The 22212-nt window shown below is 38.1% G+C and overlaps 1 protein-coding gene across 4 annotated transcripts in view; it reads right to left on the bottom strand.

Annotated features, from left to right (window-relative positions):
• Pask (PAS domain containing serine/threonine kinase) overlaps positions 1–22212 on the bottom strand; it is a 413885-nt gene that overhangs the window by 283116 nt on the left and 108557 nt on the right. For all 4 annotated transcript variants that reach the window (XM_090376045.1, XM_090376047.1, XM_090376046.1 and 1 more), the window contains one exon: positions 15896–16157. In XM_090376045.1, coding sequence (XP_090232171.1) covers positions 15896–16157 — 262 coding nt within the window. The remainder of the gene's footprint in view (positions 1–15895; positions 16158–22212) is intronic.

Below are 22212 nucleotides of genomic sequence, written 5' to 3'. Positions count from 1 at the left end.
CAAACCATTCAAAGCTTTATACACCTCAATCAGATCACTTCACAGGTGCCTAGTCTCCAGAAACTGTAATTTGCAAAACTTAAGCCTTTCTCCGTAAGAGCAACCGTTTGTTCCATTCACTAACCTTGTTGACCTTCTCTGTACTCGTTCCAACAGCTCTACATCCTCTTAAAATGAGGCCTCCAGACCAGTATACAGTACTCAAGGTGTGGCCTGACCATTGCCTTATACAAGGGGATAATCACCTCCTTATTCCTGCTAGAAAAATTCCTGTACATCATTGACAAGACACTATGAGCTACTCTTGCAGACCATCTGCACTGCTCAGAAAACTTCATATCTGCCTGCACAATTACCCCCAGATCCTTTTTGTTCTCTACTACTGTCAGTGTAGTACCACAGAGTTGATGCGTCACTCTGCGGTTACTGCTTCCCATATGTAGTACTTTACATTTGTCAATGTTAAACTTCATTTGCCACCTCTCAGCCCATTTGCTCAACTTTTCTAGATTCTGTTGCAGCAGCGTACTGTCATTAGTGTCGTTAACAACCGTGCTAACCTTCGTATCATCTGCAAACTTGGACATTAAGCTAGATATACCATCATCAAAACAATTTTATAAATACAGAAAACAACAATGGACCCAACACTGAACCCCGAGGGACTCCACTAATAACATTAGTCCACGATGAGCAGTGTCCATTGATTACCGATCTGTCTTTTCCCACTCAACTATCCCTTTATCCATAGCAGCAATTTGCCTCCAATTCCACACTGCTCCAATTTGTTCAGCAGTCTTCCATGTGCAACAGTATCAAAAGCCTTTCTAAGATTCAAATATATGATATCAAAGTTATTCCCTGCATCCAGTTCCTTTGTGACAACATCATAGTATCCAATCAAATTGGTCAGACAAGACTTTCCCTTAACAAAACCATGCTGTGTCCGAGCATATGCATATACTTTGCTTTCATATATATGAAAGCAAAGCTGTTCACATGAATATAGACAATGTATAAAACCTCTGCGGTGACTCACAAATAACTAAGAATTTCTAAGTAACAGAACAAGAAATTTTTCTTGGGTTGCAGGTAGTCAATTATGAGATGTACAGTCGAACTTGATTATAACAAGTATGGAAATAACGAGATAATGGCTGTGACGAGCAAAAAGCCCTAACGATTTTAATTTACGCGTATTCCCATACAATCGTTCACTGTTATAATGAGTGCACTACATGGATATAACGTACAAATTTTGGTAACTATGCAAAACATTCTTAAATGCTCGGGCAGTCAAAAAAAATCCAATTCTTGGAATAGACAAAAATGAAAAGTGCGACTGAGCTTTTATGAGCATGGGATTAACAGCCGCTTTATGACCCTGTCCTTTCACGGACAGGGTCAATGCACTATTATACAGGGGCTATATAATAGTGCATTGGCATTCCACTTGTCACGTATCCACTGAACCATAAATTTATTTTGCGACTTAAGAATTTTGGAAACGGGACTTCTAAGAACTTTGTATGCAGATCAATTTACTGTCATTTTAAGGTAAAATCAGTTAGAAACGAACCCTTTCTTCTGAAACATGTCTACTAACAAAAGAAAGTGTCTCTCGACTTGTGAAAAAGTCGAAATTATTTGTGAGTTAGAACGTGGTGAAAAAAAAATGTTGAAGTACATAAAAAGTCTTCTTTGTTCTCCTCAATAGTATCAACGTTGTGGAAGAACAGGTAATATGTAAGTATATACTTACATATTTGCATCTACTTATGTAAGTACTTATAATATGTAATATATTATTTTTTCTCTCTCTAATATTTCTTTTGTTTTGTGAATCTATCTTTTTATCAAGTTATTGAGAATTAAAAAAAAAAAAAAAAAAAAAGGAGGTAGATTTAACCCATCACTGATATAATGAGTAATGGTTATAACAAGGAAATTTTGTCGGTCCCTTGATGCTTGTTATAATCAAGTTCGACTGTACTTGTATATAAAACCGGTATAGGGTGAACTCCCGTCCTACAAAAGGTAGGGTACTTACTTCTTGGTGCTACTTTTTCCAGCCATTTTTCATTTTCCATTCTTAAAACAAAATTCATCTTCCTTGTCTTATGATGTGTCCATTCTTTCACTGTCAATTAAATCTGATTTGAACATTCTCTTGTAACTCTGATAAATCTGTTATAGGTGTAATCCAGGATGAAAGATTGCAGATTCATTCTCCCATTCAATTTGTATAGGTCAAAATTTTAAAGTAATAACAGCTTATGAAATCTGGTTTGGTATTTACCTATCACCCTAAAGCTGCTCTTTGTATACAACATTGTTAATTATTGCAACCTACTTTGGTTCCCTTTGACTTTGAATAGTAATAAGAATGTGCAGAACACAGTTGGAAAAGTGATGACAGGAATGCTGAAGGCAGAGTATGATAAGTGTGACAAATTGCTGAGAGAGGGATTGTTCTGGAAATGGAGAGTGAAAATGATATAGAAGAAGTGAAGAAAAATGACAGATCTCGGTGGAAAAAGTAGCCTTTATTTTCTTGAAACCACTGTGCCCTGGTGCTAAGGTCATAATATGTGACACCGATATTAATGTTGCAAAGGGGGAACCAATTAGGGAGATATATGACAGAAATGGATTAGGCATGGATTAGACAGCAAACTCAAGTAAAGGATATTCTTATCAAAACTAAAGAACTAAAATGGTCTTGGGCAGGACACATAGTTCGGAGACATGATGACAGATGGACTAAGCAAATAACAGAATGGTACCCCAGAGGAGCTAGAAGAAAACCTGGAAGACAAAGGTGGAGATGGATAGATGAAATTCATGAGTTTGTGGGTAGTAAATGGATGGCCAGTGCTCAAAACAGAAGGAACTGGAAAGTTGCTGGAGAGGCCTTCATCCTGCAGTGGATTGAAAATGGCTGATGATGATGATGATGACAGAAATCTAAGTCACATGGGTATAAGCAAGCTGGAGATAAAGCATGCAGTTTTACTGCAGTTTGAAAGTACTGACAGGGCAAAGAAGGAAGAAACTGGATATCTGAGGTCTCTGGCTGCAGCTTTAAATATTTACTGAAGCAGGGCAGGGCTTTTGTAGGCTTGACATTCTACAGGCTCAGCACTTTCCAATTAGTTATTATCTGTTATAACTGACAATCTTTTGGTCATACTGCAAAAATTTGTAAGCACACTGAACCAATCTGCAGTCATTGTGGTAAAAGTGGCCATACTTATAGCAGCTGCAGCAGTGCTAATTGGCAACCGTGTTGTGCCAATTGTATGTCCAGAGGATGCAAGTCAAATCATTCAGTCCATGTCAAAAAATTTCCTGAGTATGAAAAGGTGTGGCAGTTAGTTGCTGAATGAACGAATCTTGGACTAGCCTATCACAGTGGGATAACTGGTAAGTGAAGGCAACATTGGTACAGTGAAATAAATGGAGAATGTGAATTCACCAACTGAAGAATGCAACAAATAAGTAATTTAGGTGTAAATGGTAATGTACTGCACTTAATTCAAGTAAACTGATAATGGTCATGGTTGGTTGATTGCCTATGAGTTGAGAATAGCCTGTAACACTCATCAGATTGATGTTGACTGTGTGCAAGAACCATATGAGCTGGAAGGAAGAGTATTGGAATTCTTGCTGGAAACTCTGATTGTATTGCATAACCTACCACACCTCCGGACTGCAATCGTTATATTCAATGCTGATTTGATAGTAACAGTGCTGGACTTGTTTTGTACAGTCTGTGGGGTTTGTGTCGGTGTGGAAAATGAGAATCAGAAATTCTATTTAGTATGTGTACATTGCAGACATAATGATCATATTACTTCCCATCTCAATTACATAGATAACTTATTGGAATATCTTAAGGGGGAAAAGGGTTATCTTTAGTATAGATAGCAATTCTAAGAATAAGCTTTGGCATAGTCAGTCAACCAATGACAGAGGATGTGCACTAGAAGAGTTGACGAATCATTGGGACCTCGTGCTCCACAACAGGCCAGCACCATATACTATCTTCTGGACAGTTAAAAGAGAGTCCAACATTGGCATCACACTCAGGACATTCCAAAGTACCAGTTGGCTTCAAAAATGGTATGTGAAACTAGATCGGGTGTTGAGTGATCACAGGGTAATTGAATTTTATGTTAAGGAACCTGACCAAAGCCAGGGACTTCATACCTGCCCAGCTGCAACATTTTTTGCTGCACCCAGTGGATTAGAAAAAATTTAATGATGAGCTCCGCCGAATCAGCTCAGATTCCAGCAATCACATGTTCAGTGAGGTAGGTGGAGCAAAAGCCTTGGAATGGAGCAAAAGCCTTGGAATGGATGCAAACTTGGATGCATCCGGCATCTCAAGCATTGATGAGGGAATGAAGTGGTGGGCAACAATTAACAAAATTACAATGGGATCAAAGTCGAGCAAGTAAGAAACATCAAGGGAGTAAACATTGAAAAAGTGATCATTGGCAGCAACTCAGATTGTAATATGTGGTTGAAAAGGACCTACAAAAGAACAGTTGCAAATGAAAAATTGAAATCATGGAAAGAATTTGTTTGAACAAGTGGAAATAGAGATCCTTGTGGGCTGGTATATAAGCTTTGTACTAATAAATTAAAAAGATCTGCTCTGGATAAGTAGCATACTCGATCAAAAAGAACAGCTATATCACTACAACATGGGCTGAAAGTGTGGCTGCAATCCTAGAGAACTTAGTAGGAGAGAAAGTTTTTTGGAACTGATGAACACAGTTCAGAAATGCCTGATAGAATGAGGATGCAGAATAAAGCTTTTCAGGGAGTAGAAGAGGAAGCTGATTTTTGAATGGAAGAACTAGAAATAGGGAGAATTCAAAATAACAAATGCCTGGGGACAGACTTGATTGAAGGCAAGGCCATCGTGTGCAGCTCCAAGATTATTGGGAATATTTAATGTCTGTCTAAGAGATGGAATTTTCCTATTATCCTGGAAGAATGCATTACTGAAACTACTTTTAAAATGACCAGGAAAACCTAGAGACAATGTGGAGTTCTACTGCATTGCTTAGTGGGCTTTGGAAGGTGTGTGAACAGATGTTAGCTGTGCAAATAATGCATTGTGTGTTGTGTGTGCAGTGATTACCGTTTATCAGAAAACCAGTATGGGTTTACGTTAGGAAAGGGAACAGATGACGCACTGCAGTAATTGGTAACAACTTTACAGAATTGTGGCAAAAAGTACTGTTTGAGCATCTTTGTAGACTTTCAGGCGTCTTTGATGCAATCAAGTGGGATAGCATACTAATGGTTCTGCATCTGGCTAAATGCAACTAGCAAATATATTCTGTAATTAAAGACTACTTTCACAAAAAAGTTTGTCACTGCAAAATCATCTTGGGGATGCATTTAACAAAAAGTGGTGCTAGGCTCTCCACAGGGTTCCGTTTTCAGCCCTTTGATGTGGAATCTGGTGCTGAATGAATGGCTGCTTCGAACATACAGCAATATATACCTACAATAGCATATGCAGATAACCTGATCTTGCTGGTGCAGAGAAATTCTCAACTGCAGTTGGAGGAAACACCATCTTGGCAGACTTGCACTGTTGGAATGAACTACAGCTGGGCCTCACATAATGCAAGTTCGATTAACGCATTTTTCAGTTACCGCTATTTGAAAAAAATATATTACTTTTCACTTTACATGATGCAAATTTCCAGTTAACGCGATCTTTTTCAATTCCTACTATTAGTTCACACTCTCCCTATATATATTTATATATCTTGTTCAAATTTTCAATCGTTAATAAAATACTTTTTATTCATCCACTCAAGTTCAAATACGTTTTTTTAAACTTGTAGTGGACGATACTTGATGTTAATACAGTTTTTTCAAATATTAATTCATTAATTAAATTAAATTAATTAATTTTAGTTTTATATGGGAGAAAAAATTTCTCTTATAAGATATTTAGCAGGATATAAATTTAGGAATAAAATTTAAATCAACAGGCAGTAGCTCAATCGGTGAAATGCAAGGATTTCAGTATTTTTCACGTGAAGGTGAAGAATGCGAGTTCAATTCTTGCGAAAATCAATAATTTTTTGATAAATTTTTGAAGTCAAAAGTTCGTTGTTGACCTAAGTAGGAATTGACTTTAAAAAAAATTTTTTTTATATTACTTGTTTATGTGATAGTTGAAAAAGATTTGAATTGTGCATCGGACGGGCAATAAACAAACGTTTGCCTGCTGCCTGCCTCAGACGTATTACTTATTTGTTTCCCGCTAATAAAGTCAATGTAGACTCGCATTTAAAAATTATAATTTCTAAATGAGCCAGATGAAAATGTTACCACGAAAGAATAATGGTAAAAGAACTAGATAATCTTTCATATCGCAGAGAACCTCAAACAAAAGGTTTGAGGTTCTCTGTGATATTTATTTCGCCAGGGGCCCAGAGAAAATTGTTGTCGGCTATTGGAAATTGATTGATGTAAAGAGAAAGTCAACACTGTTCAAACGACTCAGTTCATGGCGCCCTTAGTGTCTCAGTAATTTTTTGATGGCACACCTAGACCAAAAGAAATATCTAACAGTTCGTTTATTAAGTAGTTAGGTCCAAACAACTTAATAAGAAATGTTGAAACTGTGAACTAATTCGAGCTAGTAGTTTGTGCGGTGTTCGAAAGATGTCGATTATCACTGTGTTTCCCTCGTAAATTTAAAATATTCCACGGTACACAGTTTGGGAACCGCTGTTTTATGCAATAACCATTTAATTCCATAATTATTTTCATTATCTTTTACATGGTATATAGTTAAAAAGTTATTTAAAAGATATTCTTAAAATTTTTTATGGACATTCCTGAAGGTTAAGGACCAATTATAATTTTTCCTATTGATTATTATATTCGATTAACGCGTATCCGTTTTGCACGATCCGCTCGCGGGACGAATTAATCGCGTTGATTGAGGCCAGCCTGTACATAGGTTGAGTTTCATGGAGTAAGAGCACAACCATCTTTCTAAAAGGACACTTGCCTATAAATAGAACCACTGACTTGCATTGGTGGGTTCAGCTTGAGGTGCCATAAAACTGTGAAGTATTTGGGAATAAAAAATAGAGCGGCAGTTACAATTTAAGCATATTGCAGAAAAGATCCAGTATTCTGTACATATGATTGCAAGAGTAACTAAAAAAGAGTGGGGAATTCATGGTAGGTCACTGGAGTTGCTTTACTAGTGCATTTTCCTGCCACCTGTCACATATGGCGCCTATGTGTGGTTAGATTGCACCCTGCAAAAAATGAATATCAGGAAAGTATACTCTATACAGTAAACAATGTTGCTGAAACTGTCCATGGCTTGCCAAACTGTTTCAAATGAGGCTCTTCAAATTATAATTGGGCATATGCCCAGTTATAATTTGAAGGGTTTTTTTTTTTTTTTTTTTGTTAGTTGTTGGCACATCGACTTTTGTGGCCATTACGCACCTCCCAAAGTTTTTGCACTATTCTGATCCAAGCCCAAGGCGGGATTCGAACCCGCGACCTCTGTGTTGCCAGGCAGGTACTTCACCCACCCGGCTAGCCCGGTCAGCAATTTGAAGGCACTGGTCTTCAGAAGTATGTTATCACCTACGACAGGCAATCTCTTACAAGCAACTCACTATACAAATACAGTTGAAGGCAGGCTATAAACAAGAGAAGAAATGTCTATTGAATTCTCTGATAGTTATTTGGCAAGATCAATGGGGCAATAGTGAAAAAGGTGCCTCTGTAGCCAGGTGGGCAGGAGCAGCAGTGCGTAGCACACGCTTCTTGATTAGACAGGGGTTTGAGCACGTGCCCACCAAATATGGAGGATGCGGAAAGGTCAGGGAATGTCCCCATTCATATCCCCAGAGCAATATGGCCTTAGTTGCTAATGCTCCTAAAAACCAAATAACAAACAATAGTGAAAAAGAGAATATCACTGGAAAGTTTTTCCCACATGTGACAAAAGAATGTAAGAGAATGCTGTGTTGGTTTAATCCAAGCTTGCAGACTACATTTTTCATAGCAGGCTATGGGTCCTTTTATGCTAAATTGCATGCCTTAGGAATCTGTGAAATGTATGCGCTGCATTTATGGGAATACGAAAACTTGGGAGCATATACTATATATATATGTGTCAAGAATATGACTTCAGGAAGGATTTTGTAGAGACAGTTTCAACGTTGCCAGCCTTAGAACCTGGATGTGAGGAACAGCTTATAGCCATTAAGGACAATTTTGAGGACTTTCAGGCCTTCTCTGTCAGGGTTTTTAATAGATGGCATGTACTATTAGAGCTGAAGCAGCACTTATTAGGGCACTATGGCACATTCACATAACAGCTGTACTACTATGGAAATGGTGATTAGCGACTCTCAACATAGCAATGTATCTGGTTGTATTACAAGCCTGGCTGTCCAAGGCCATTTGGACTAAATATCTGACTACATATCTTTTTCTCTTGTATAAGTGGCTTATACATAGGACCTCACTGATGTAAGTTAAAGCTATTAAGAGTAGAATGGCCATCACAGCTATGCATCTTCTAGTGGTGCATATGACCTGAATTTTCCTACAGGATCCACGGTCACTGTCTCCTTGTAGTACAATGAGACGCATATCCTACTGGTGCATTACTTTTGTACTACTCAGTGATCATCCCTGTGGTGCATGATCACTCTTGGCTTCTATCTTCTCAATCCTACTCAGACGTCATGTTTGTGTTTTCCCACGGTCAGAATACTCTGGGGCAGCGTTTCCCAAACTGGAGTCTGCGGCCCACTGGGAATCTGTAGACCAGTTCTGGGGGAGGGCGGTTGTCCGCAAAATTGACTCTCTGGAACTGGTCACCCCTATATATATAAGGGCCCGCAAAATTTTTTGATTTTTGAAAGGGTCTGTAGATCTCAGGTTTGAGAACCACTGCTCTATGGGATGAATTATCACTATCTCAGTGTTCCTTGTTCTGGACAAATTCCTGGCCTTGAATTTGGGCCCCATGGAAAGCCAGGCCTTTGCAGATGACATGATTTTCGTTGTAAAAGGAAACACGAGAGTGGTTGTGAGCAAAGATCAAATGCCGCCCTCTTGCAGTTGCAGGAGTGGGCACAAACTCACACGCTCAAAATATTGCCAGAAAAAACCAAATACAGTCGATTCCAGTTATTTGGCACACATCACGACTAGTGCATTTCGGCCTGATTAAACGGCTGCCCCAATTATCCGAAGTTTCACATAGTTAAAAATACAATGCCCCCCCCCCCTTTACAATTAGTTCACTGTACAATCAAATCACGTTACGATGGAGTCACCATAGTAAAGTACCGTTCACTATACGATGTGTAATAAGAGCCGGTTATTGTGATCACGTTTGTGAATTGAATTTTAATTCAATTAAACAGTGATTCTAATTAGCGAAAATGGGAGGAATATTATCCACAGGCTATAAAAGTAAAGATATATTAAGCACAAATTTACACTTTATTACCTTACCAATTAAAAAATTAAATGATACGTGAAATTCGGAAGAATATACGTGATATTCGGAATAATTAATACGTACTGTAATATGTACATACAAACTAGTTGACATTTCTGTTCACTGACATTTGTGGGCGGGGGGAGGGATTAAAATTTAAAACAGTAAAAAGATAAGCAATCAATAACAAAGAACACGGCACACACAAATTGCAGGTAACACGATACGCGCAAGTGAAAACGGAGTAACAAATTACGAAGCTTAAAAAATAGGAATGAAGAAAAGATTCTGAAAATTATTTTTTTTATATGATTGAAGATTCCATAGAAGTGCAAACACATTTTACCATAATAACCCAAAGAATTCCAGCTGTCGGTATTATCGCAAATTCAATAAGATCGAGTTTACTATCAGTTTATGATAGATTTCACTAACACAAAAGCCCAATAAACAGGTGACTGCTAATTGTTTTTATTGTTTTATGGTTGTGACCTCCAAAAATCCGAGCGAACTACGTGGTACGGTTGGAGACAACTGTAGGGTAATCTCCAGTGCTATGGTCTCCTGCCCTGATTAAACGGTATTTTGTCCCAATTAAGCGAAGTAAACCCTGGATATTTTCTCGATTGGGTTCTGTTTTTTAAGATTTGCCCCAAATAAATGGCTGCCCCGATTAACTGGTGGCCCAAATAACCGGAATCCACTGTACTTCTAATAGGCAATTTGGACATTAGAAGACGTCCACAAATCAAAATTAACAACTACTATAAAAATGTTAACAGAAATAAAATATCTTGGAGTAGTCTTCGATTCAAAATTAACTTTTTACCCCCATTTGACCTACTTGGCAAGGAAAGTGAGAAATTATACAGGTATGATTGTCAGGATCAGTCGAGCAGACTGGTGGCTCAAAATAAAGACCCCAGCAATCATATACCATGCAATGTTCCTACCTGTTATCACCTATGGAGCGAGTGTGTGGTTCACCTGCTCGGCCATAGTAAGAAATAGGAATAAATTAGAATCGATACAAAGGACAATACTTCTCACTATTACCAGAGCATGTCGCACAGTAAGCACACCTGTGCTACAGTTGCTGGTCGGAGCTCTCCGACTTTACCTGGAGGTAGCCAAAAGAGGCATGTATTATAGACTTAAAAAGGGCATACCCACAGAATTTCTGGGGATACCCCTTGGTACAGCCAACACTTTCAATGGGGAACATCCTTTGTAAAAAGGATAGGTGGAACAGGACCAGGGTATGTCTGCCAGGGGCAAAGGTTAATGACGTTGTAGAGCGGATATCATCTTTCAAGGGCACAAAAGGTGATATAGTTGTACACGTTGGCACTAATGATATTAAGAGTAGGAGACCGGCGGAATTACTCAACAAGTACAGGTCACTGTTGAAAAAAAGCCGTGAAATAGGGTTGAATTTGAAAGTGTCTGCAATTCTGCCCAGACACGATAGGAGGGAGTACATGATGAGAGCCTTGTCGATCAATTCGGCCTGGAAAGATTGTGCAAGGCTCAAGGGGTAGAATTTTTTTCAGCCTGGACTGTACTTGTTAACAGGAGAGATTGCTTCTACAGGGATGGGATACACTTAAATAGAAAGGGTGCAAGAATATTTGCTGATGCTATCGAGGCAGTGTTAGGTGGGTCGGAAAACTGCTAGTTTGGGGGATACAAAGACTAATAGTTTAACAGTAACCGCAGGCAGAGGTGAAGGTGATTCTTGCACAACTTCTATTAGAATAAGAAGCGACCTGGAGCGAGGGGTGTTGGGGGTTTCAGGGACGGATGGCAGTCATCATGGAATAGTTGGGTATATGGGATGTGTTAGGGTAACAAGGAATAGGCATAGGAGCATGTATGCTTGCATGTATACCAATGCTAGAAGTATAGTAAATAAATTTGATGAATTTGAAGTGTTGGTCAAGACATCAAAGGCGGATATTGTTGGGATAGCAGAGACGTGGTGTCACAAAGATATAAGGAATGCAGAACTGGAATTTGGGGAGTACAATGTGTACAGAAAGGATAGACAGGTCCGAAAGGGAGGGGGTGTTATGCTGTTAATTAAGAAAAACATAAAATCAAAGGAAGTGCACCCAGTTAATATAGATGAACAGTGCTCTGTTGAGTCAGTTTGGTGTGAGATAAGCACTGCGAAAGGAAAAATAAGAGTAGGAGTGTGTTATAGGCCTAATGACTTGAATGAGTACAATGAACAATTGTACAGAGAAATAGAGTGGGCCAGTAAATCAGAATGTCTTATAATGGGGGATTTTAACTTCCCAGATATTGACTGGAACTTGTGGGTTGGTCACTCACACACTAGTCAGACTTTTGTGGATTTATTGGATGATTGTTTTCTGCAGCAGCATGTTCGAGAGGCAACCAGAGAAAGTAACACTCTTGATTTGGTTATCAGCAGTGATCATTCGTGTATTAAGAATTTGCAGATAAAGGAACCACTAGGTGGCAGTGATCACAGTGTGCTGAAGTGGGATTTACTCAAAGAGGTAACTACCGTCAGGGGTAAAGGAAAGGGTTTTTGCTTCCGTAAAGGGGAGTACAGTGGTCTCAGACAGTTTTTAAATTCTGTACAGTGGGATCAACTGACGATGTTACAAACAGTAAATTCTGTAAATTACAAACAGTAAAGTGGGAAGCATTCAAAGAATTAATCGTGGAAGCTACTAGACTTTACATACCGATTAAGAAATATCGTTCAAGGTTTAGGCCTAAATGGTTATCAAATGAACTATTGAGACTCGTGACAGAGAAGAAAAATGCATGGGATGCATATAAATTATCAGGTGACGCAGAAGCCTGTGGCAGATATAAGCTAGTCTGTAATCAGGTCACAAAGGAGGTTCGGGAGGCGAAGGCGGATTACGAGAAATCTTTGGCAAAAGATGCTAAGAAAAACAGCAAGGATTTCTTTACTTATATAAACTCTAAAAGGAAGGGGATGATTATGATTGGTCCACTTGACATCGATGGTTCGACTGTTGATGATCCTGCTCAGATAGCAAACAAACTGAATGAGTATTTTGCATCTACATTCACACGTGAGGAATTATTACAATTTGAAAATGGAAGAAGGTTATCAAATTGTAGCAGTGTGCTTAATGATTTTTTAATAACTGAGAGCAAAGTGGAGGAGAAATTGTTGAAGTTAAACATAAGAAAGGCATCTGGGGTGGATGGGATCTATCCAGTTATTTTAAAGGAGGCGGCAAAGCAACTAAGCAAACCCTTAGCCATAATTATGAGAGCATCCTTGGACTCAGGGGAGGTTCCCACGGACTGGAGATGTGCAAATGTGTCCCCAATTCACAAAGGTGGATCGAAGGGTGACACGAGTAATTACGGACCAGTTAGTTTAACTTCTGTTCTGGGTAAAATAATGGAGTCGCTGGTTAAAGATGCATTGCAGGATCATCTAGACAAGACTGCAGCAATAATTCAAACACAGCATGGGTTTGTTAAGGGAAAGTCTTGTCTGACAAATTTGATTGGTTATTATGATGTGGTCACAAAGGAACTGGATGCAAAAAATAATTTTGATATCATATACTTGGATTTCAGGAAAGCTTTTGACACTGTTGCGCATGGAAGACTACTGCACAAATTGGAGCAGAATGGTATTAAGGGTAAGTTGCTACAATGGATAAAAGGATGGTTAAGTGGGAGAAGACAGAGGGTGGTAATCAATGGGTGCTGCTCTTCGTGGACTAATGTTATTAGTGGAGTCCCACAGGGTTCGGTGTTGGGCCCACTGTTGTTTTGTGTATTTATCAATGATATTGATGAAGGTATATCAGGCTTAATGTCGAAGTTTGCAGATGACACAAAGGTTGGCAGGGTTGTTAATGACAGTAATGGCAGTGTGCTACTGCAACAGGATCTAGATAATTTGGGCAGATGGGCTAAGAAGTGGCAACTGAAGTTCAACCTTGACAAATGCAAAGTACTGCATATGGGTAGAAGTAACTCCAGAGAAACGTACCAACTGTGTGGTACTACACTTAAGGTGGTAGAAAATGAAAAAGACCTGGGAGTAATTGTGCAGTCAGATATGAAGTTTTCTGAGCAGTGCAGACAGGCTGCTAGGGCGGGTCATGGGGTTTTGTCAATGATATATAGGAATTTTGCTAGCAGGGAAAAGGAGGTGATTGTCCCTCTGTATAAGGCAATGGTCAGGCCACGCCTTGAGTACTGCGTACAGGTCTGGAGGCCTCATTTTAGGAAGGATGTAGATTTGCTTGAGCGTGTACAGAGAAGAGCAACACGATTGGTGAGGGAAATGAAGGGATTCTCTTACCAAGAGAGGCTTAAGTTCTGCAAATTGCAGTGGCTGGAGACTAGGCACCTGCGCGGTGATCTGATGAGGTCTATAAGGCCTTGAATGAGTTGAGCACGCTGAATTCTGATGGGATCCTTCCACTTGTTCAGATTACCAACCTACGGGGACATAAGTTTAAATTAAGAAAGGACAGATGTAGAATAGATGTGCGGAAATTTGCCTTTGGCCAGCGGGTGGTTAATTGCTGGAACAAACTTCCATCTGTCGTTGTGGAAGTTGATAGGTTAAATAAATTTAAGGAGGAACTGGACAGGCATTTGGAGGGAATGGTGTGATTTTTTTTTTTTTTTTTTTTGGCTGATGCTGCATAAGCTCCTACACTTGCTTTCTTGCATCATGTGCCACTACTACTACTACTAATGCTGAAAGAAAAAGAATAGCAACAAAGCTCCACAAGTTATGGCAAACAAAGTGGGAGCAAGAAACCAGAGGCCTGGTTACCAAAAGGTTTCTGCCATTGGTGGCAATGGTTAGCCCAAAGCCACCTAAGTGGTATGCCCCTGGACTTTTTGCAACATTTATACTGACAGGTCACGGCTCCCTAAAAGTGAAACTAACCTCCTTAGGGCTGACTGATGACCAAAACTGCACCTGTGGTGAGAATGAAGACTGGGCACACACATTCTATATGAATGTATAATTTATAACATCTCCAGAACACATCTGGAGAACACATCTCCAGAACACATATAATTTATAACATCTCCTTCCCAGAAGAGGAAAACTATAAAGCCTTTACATCCTTCACACAGAAATTTTTTTGAAAAGTGCAGAACTATCCAAAGAATGGCAATTCAGCCCCCCAGCAATTAACCAATAATTGTTCCTTGTTGCATCTACTTATGGTGCATTGGAATGTTGATCTTTGACTTCCATCTGAACATCACCTGGGTGGACAGGTTCTGAGAGTATTCTAGGATTCAGAATTATATTCCACGGCTATGTGACTACAGAGTGTGACTTGTGCTTGGGTATGCAGATATGTCTGAAAACTACAGTATTGTAAATAGGCGGCGGGATCGCATGGTTTAATAAATGAAAAAAACAAAAAAAAAAAAAAAAAAAAACTCATACACTTCTATAGTGTTTTGCATGCAAGTATGCCGAGTTGAATTGATCGGTACGAAAACACCTGTGCTAGATAGTAGACCTTTAGCCTGGCTCCACATGCCAGGGGTGGAAACTAGCTTGCTACAGAGAGCTGGGCTAAGTAGAGTGACCAGTCACAAAACACAACCTGACATTACTCTATGATACACCTATAACAATATACTGATTGACCTTTATCTGTATGGTATTTACGCAAATAACACGTGGAGTTGCAATAGTTTGGTTGGGCCACACACACACACACGCACGCACACAAATAAATAAATAAATAAAACCCCTACTTTTCAATGATTTTCTCCACACAACCTCCACTATGTTCCTGAGATTTACAAACAGATATATTAGATTCTGCTAACCACTGTGAAGCTTCTAACTGGACATGAATGTAATATGGATGTGTGGCATATGTTTTCTTTAACTTTTCAGAGCAGAAGGACTAATCTGGGAGGACTCAAAAATATGCTGTTCTGATATCAAGCACTAAAAGGTTGGACTATGACTTGTGCTGTTCTTTTCTTACTGCAGACTTGAGTTATACTTTTATGTAGCAAACTTTGATCACTTATTTTGCTCATGGAACACAGCATTTTCATTTAATTATAAACCCTAAACCTTGCTTATATGTTATGAAACGGCATGATTTTTGTGTACACACAAATGATAAGGCAGTTGCTGAAGATTTTTACCCATGCAGCTACATAATATGCAAAATATTTCAAGGATAACAAAGTTCTAGCAGAATTTTGTCCCTATCTTCATTAATGAAGTAAATTTATTATCCAATATTTACATTACCTAAATTAAACATTTCAAACATTTTTCAAGTTTGAAATTTTAATTACTTGCAAATTTTCTATAAGAAAATGTAGTTTTTGCCATACCTCTAAATTTGTCCAGAGTGCTCTTCCTGATATCACCCATATCCAGAATCTCATCCCTGTGCTGTGAATGAGACTGAGCTACACTAGGGAATGACTGATTAGATTCAAAAAGTTCTCCAAAGCATGGAGAAAGACCCAACTGTAATGCCCTTTCACGTCGACCAGTACGAATTCGATCTAAAGGCGATGGATATGAAGGAGAACCAAACTGATCTTTCATAGATGGAAAACTTGACTTTAAATTTTTCCATGGTAGCAAGAACTATAATGAGACAAACATTAGGATTACTAATGTTTCAATATCAGTAGTATTATTCACAGCATATATTTCGGTCATTTTTCTCGTACACAATCACTTCACTTTGAAATGGATCACCCCTATTTTTTTTTGTCAGTAATGGCTTTAATATTGTTTTATTAGCTATTGAAACAAATTGCAGAGTTGTAAAACTTATACAGATTTGAAGAAGGATCAGATAACTATTTGGAAGTGGATAAATTATGAAACCTAGATGGACAGATACCATTTTTTGATATCAGATGCTACATAAGTTTTATTTTTCTCAAATTTTCTTCCTTTTAACAATGATTTAACTGTAAGGACTATTAGCATTCATCTCATGAATAAAAGAATTATGCAATTTTAAGGATAGGTTATAAAAATCAGCTCAATAAAATTGTAGACTGAATATATCAATCAAAAGATAACATATAATGCAACTAACAAATAGCTACTTCAAATTTTCTACATTTCTCCATAAATTTTACTTGTTCTATAATTTGCTTTAGATAATTTGCATTTCTTAATTTTTTATAGAAAGAACCAAATAGGAAATATAAAAAACCGTTTAATTTCAATTATAATTTAGATATTTTCTTTTCTTTTATACAAGGTTCAGTTAAAAAGTAATGCCTATTAGCCATAAAAAAAATGTTGCGCAATAGAATGAAATAGGAAGCTTTAAAGATTTGTGACTAAAAATCATGACTTCCATTTATTTGCTATTACTAATAACTTTTTGTCAGCATTCATTCAAACTTATAAACATGACTGGAAAATGAGACGACTTTGAAGATAATTTTCATAAACACATATTTAAGCTCTTCATCCAATTCAAACTGTCTATTTAATTAAAATAATAAAAATGATCCTTCAAAAAAAAAAAAAAAAAAAACGATGGGGCTAGGTACAGACTACAAAGAAGGAAAAACACACATCTACTCTAAGTCTGGAACTTTACTTACTGAACTGTAAACTCTTGCATCATGATGAATGTAATGCTATTATAATTCTTACAAGGACTTCCTTATAAGGCGCTATTAAGGTTACTTAACGTTAGACAATACCTATCTTTGCTAATTGTATCACCTCTCTGTATGAAATCACAAACAGCAACTCCTGTTACAAAAATCCAGAGGGCACAATTTCTTGAGAATATCTTGAAATTCATGTTTGATTTTTGCTGTAAAATGTTTCCATTCTCATAATATCCATATCTCACTTCTGCTATTATGCCTTTAAAATTCTCCTGGGTAGGAGCTGAAATGATTTACAGTAGATGGCATGAAAGATGAAGAAAAATGATGCATGCATAAATGAGAAAAATTTAACCAATAGCAGAAATTTTGGGGATGTAATTCAGGATTTTTCTTGATTAGAGTAATGATTGCCATTATGAAATCAGAACACAATGTTTTCTTTTGAAAATATATAATTTTTTAATAATTATTATTTACATTTTCTTTTATTTATTTATAATGTTTTTTAAATAACTGTTTAACAGAATTAATTATTTTTATGTTATAGAAACAAATGAACTTTCAATTTTATGCTCCTATTCTATTCTGGAATAAATAAATAAAATACAAGTTTAATAAAACCATAATGCAAACTCTTCACAACAACATTTTGGCACTTTAAACAGTCGTATCAAAAAGTTAGTCAGTATTTTCAGTCCAAAAAATTTCTTCTGGTGATAATGCATTTAATCCTACATCAGATTCGCTGCTATTTTTTGTCTTTCAATATCTAATGATGTGATCTTTTACAAGCTTCAAAATTTAATTCTTTTGTCACTTAAAATTTCTGCCACAGTTGAATATTTATTTTCTACAAAAATCTCCAATAATGAATTTGATATCTACTTTTCAAGCAGATATCAAATTCACTAACACCAGTTAATACCAGTCTGTACTTTTTAACAGGAGAGACTACTTCTACAGGGATGGAATACACTTAAATAGAAAAAGTGCAAGAATATTTGCTGATGCTACCGAGGCAGTGTTAGGTGGGTCGGAAAACTGTTAGCTTGGTGGGATACAAGGACTAAAAGATTAACAGTAGCCACTGGCAGAGGTGAAAGTGATTCTTGCACTGCTTCTATTGGAATGAGCAGAAGCCTGGAAAACAAAATGAAGGATGTTTCAGAGACTGCTGGGAGTCATTGCGGTACAAGTAAACACATGGGTTGTGTTAGGGTAGCTAAGAATAGGAACAGGTGAATGTATACTTGCGTGTACACCAATGCTAGGAGTTTGGTAAATAAATTTGATGAACTTGAGGTATTGCTCAAAACATCAAAGGCGGATATTGTTGGGATATCAGATGTGGTGTCACACAGATATAAGGAATGCAGACCTGGAATTTGGAGAGTACAACGTCTACAGAAAGGATAGACAGGATAGGAAGGGAGGAGGGATTATGCTATTAGTTACGAAACACATAAAATCCAAGGAAGTGAAGCCAGTCGACATCGCTGGACAGTGCAATGTTGAGTCAGTTTGGTGTGACATAAGCATTGGGAGATCAAAATTGAGAGTAGGAGCGTGCTATAGGCCTAATGACTCTGATGAGTATAATAAGAAAATGTACAGGGAAATAGAGTGGGCCAGTAAATCAGAGAGACTTATAATGGAGGATTTTCATTTCCCAGCTATTGATTGGAATTTTTGGGTTGGTCACTCAAACATTAGCAAAGCTTTTGTGGATTTATTGGATGATTGTTTTCTACATCAGCATGTTCAGGAGGCAACTAGAGGGAGTAATATTCTTAATTTGATTATCAGTAGTGATTCTTCATGTGTTAAGAATCTGCAGATAAAGGAACCACTAGATGGCAGCGATCACAGTGTGCTGAAGAGGGATTTACTCAAAGAGGTAACTACCATCAGGGGTAAGGGGAAGGGTTATTGCTTTCGTAAAGGCAACTACAATGGTCTGAGACAGTATTTAAAATTCTATACAGTGGGACCAACTGATGAAGTTACCAACAGCAAATTCAAAATGGGAAGCATTCGGGGAACTTGTCTTGGAAGCTACTAGGCTTTACATAGCAACTAAGAAATATTGTTCAATGTTTAGGCCTAAATGTATGTCAGATGAACTAATGAGACACATGACAGAGAAGAAAAATGCATGGGATACATATTAATTAACATGTGACACAGAAGCCTATGATAGATATAAGCTAGTCTGTAACCAAGTCACAAAGGAGGTTAGGCAGCAAAGACAGATTAAATGAGAAACCTTTGGCAAAGGATGCAAAGAAAAACAGCAAAGAGTTCTTTACTTATGTAAACTCTAGAAGGAAGGGGATGAATTAGATTGGTCCACTTGATATTGATGGTTCAATTTCCTGATAATCCTGCTCAGGTAGCTAACAAACTAAATGAATATTTTGCATCGCATTCACACATGAGGAGTTATTCAGCAAGGGGAATGCCAGAGGTGTATTCAACTCTGGCAGTAAGCTAGAGAATCTTGTAATAACTGAGAGTGAAGTGGAGGAGAAATTGTTGAAGATAAACACAAGAAAGGCACCTGGGGTGAATGGGATCTATCCAGTTATATTAAAGGAGACAGCAAAGGAAGTAAGCAAACCCTTAGCCATAATTATGACAGCAGCTGCTTTGGACTCAGGGGTGGTACCCATAGACTGGAGATGTGCAAATGTGACCCCAATTCACAAAGGAGGGTCAAAGGCTGAAACAAGTATTCATAGACCTGTGAGTTAAACTTCTGTTCCAGGAAAATTAATGGAGGCACTGGTTAAAGAAGCACTGCAGGATCATCTGGACAAGACTTCAGTTATAGCTCGAACACAGCATGGTTTTGTTAAGGGGAAGTCTTCCCTGACCAATTTGATTGGATACTATGATGCAGTCACAAAAGAGCTGGATGCAGGGAATAACTTTGATATTATATACTTGGATCTTAAAAAGGCTTTTGATACTGTTGCACATGGAAGAATGCTGCACAAATTGGACCAGTGTGGCATTGGAGCCAAATTGCTACTATGGATAAAGGGGTGGTTGAGGGGGAGAAGACAGAGAGTGCTAATCAATGGATACTGGTCATCGTGGACTAAAGTTATTAGTGGAGTCCCTCAGGGTTCAGTGTTGGGTCCATTATTGTTTTCTGTAATTTTAAATAATATTGATGATGGTATATCAAGCTTAATGTCCAAGTTAGCAGACGATACAAAGGTTAGCAGGGTGGTTAAGGACACTACTGATGCTATGCTGCTGCAACAGGATCTGGAAGGATTGAGCAGATGGGCTGAGAGGTGGCAAATGAAGTTTTAACATTGACAAATGTAAAGTACTACATATGGGAAACAGCAACCCAGCGCAACGTATCAACTCTGTGGTAGAGAATGAAAAGGACCTGGGGGTAATTGTGCAGGTAGATATGAAGTTTTCTGAGCAGTGCAGATGGGCTGCAAGAGTGGCTCATGGTGTCTTGTCAATGATATACAGGAATTTTTCTAGCAGGGATAAGGAGGTGATTATTCCCTTGTATAAAGCAATGGTCAGGCCACACCTTCAGTACTGTATACAGGTCTGGAGGCCTCATTTCAAGAAGGATGTAGAGCTGCTGGAACGAGTACACAGAAGGGCAACAAGATTAGTGAATGGAACAAAGGGGTGCTCTTACGAAGAAAGGCTTAAGTTTTGTCAATTGCAGTGTCTGGAGACCAGGCACCAGTGAGATGATCTGATAGAGGTGTATAAAGCGTTGAATGGTTTGAGCATGCTCAATGCTGATGGGAAACTTCCTCTTGCTCAGAATAATCACCTGAGAGGGCATAAATTCAAATTGAGGAAAGACAGATGTGCGGAAATTTGCCTTTAGCCAGCGGGTAGTTAGTCGGTGAAACAGACTTCCATCCCTGGTTGTGGAAGTTGATAGCCTAAATAAATTTAAGGCTCATCTGGACAGGATTTCGAACGAACGGGGGGTGGGGGGGTGAAGTGGAAGTTTTTATTTTTTGGCTGATGCTGCAAAAGCTTGCTTTCTTGCATCATATGCCTCTACTAATGATAATCTCCATGGTTACATTTATCTGGTGTTCAAAGGACTTCAGGAGTGCTTGCATTAACTATTCTAATACATGAATGGTGCCTTCTATTGCTCTGTCTCTTTTAATAAATCCTTTATTCATTAAAGTTGTTTTAAGGCACACCCCCAACAAATATAGTATGCTTATTGTAACATCTTTTATTATTATCACTGTAAAAACCAAATATCTTCCTCTGCAACCTCCAATATAATTTACAATCTCTTACTAGTTCCAATCTTGTGATATGATATTCAGATCAAAGCATTTTACTCTCTCCACATTTATTCTCCTCCAGATATTATAAACCATTCACAATATTTGTTCTTTCTTACCTACCTATCTAGACATTTTCTATAGCTAAATGTCAATGCTAAATGATGCCATTTCAATACAACTTTGATAGGTGGAACAGGACCAGGGTCCTGTTCCACTTCTCTGTACTCATTCTAACAGCTCTACATCCTTATTAAAATGAGACCTCCAGACCTGTAAAAGGTACTCAAGGTGTAGTCTTACCAATGTCTTATACAAGGGGATAATCGCCTCCTTATCCCTGCTAGAAAAATTCCTATATATCATTGACAAGACACCATGAGCTACTCTTGCAGACCATCTGCACTGCTCAGAAAACTTCATATCTGCCTACACAATTACCCCCAGGTCCTTTTCATCCTCCACCACTGTCAGTGTGGTACCACAGAGTTGATACGTTACTCTGGGATTACTGTTTCCTACATGTAGTACTTTACATTTGTCAATGTTAAACTTCATTTGCCACCTCTCAGCCCATCTGCTCAACTTTTCTAGATCCTGTTGCAGCAGTGTACTGTCGTTAGTGTCATTAACAATCCTGCCAACCTTCGTATCATCTGCAAACTTGGACATTAAGCCTGATATACCATCATCAATATCATTTATAAATACAGAAAACAACAATGGACCCAACACTGAACCTGTCAGACTCCACTAATAACA

The sequence above is a fragment of the Mastigoproctus giganteus genome, chromosome 6, assembly GCF_048544385.1.
Source record: "Mastigoproctus giganteus isolate SK-2022 chromosome 6, ASM4854438v1, whole genome shotgun sequence".
Classification (NCBI taxonomy): Eukaryota; Metazoa; Arthropoda; class Arachnida; order Uropygi; family Thelyphonidae; genus Mastigoproctus; species Mastigoproctus giganteus.
Note: the sequence above shows the minus strand (reverse complement) of the source record. Positions and strands in the feature narration are given on the sequence as shown.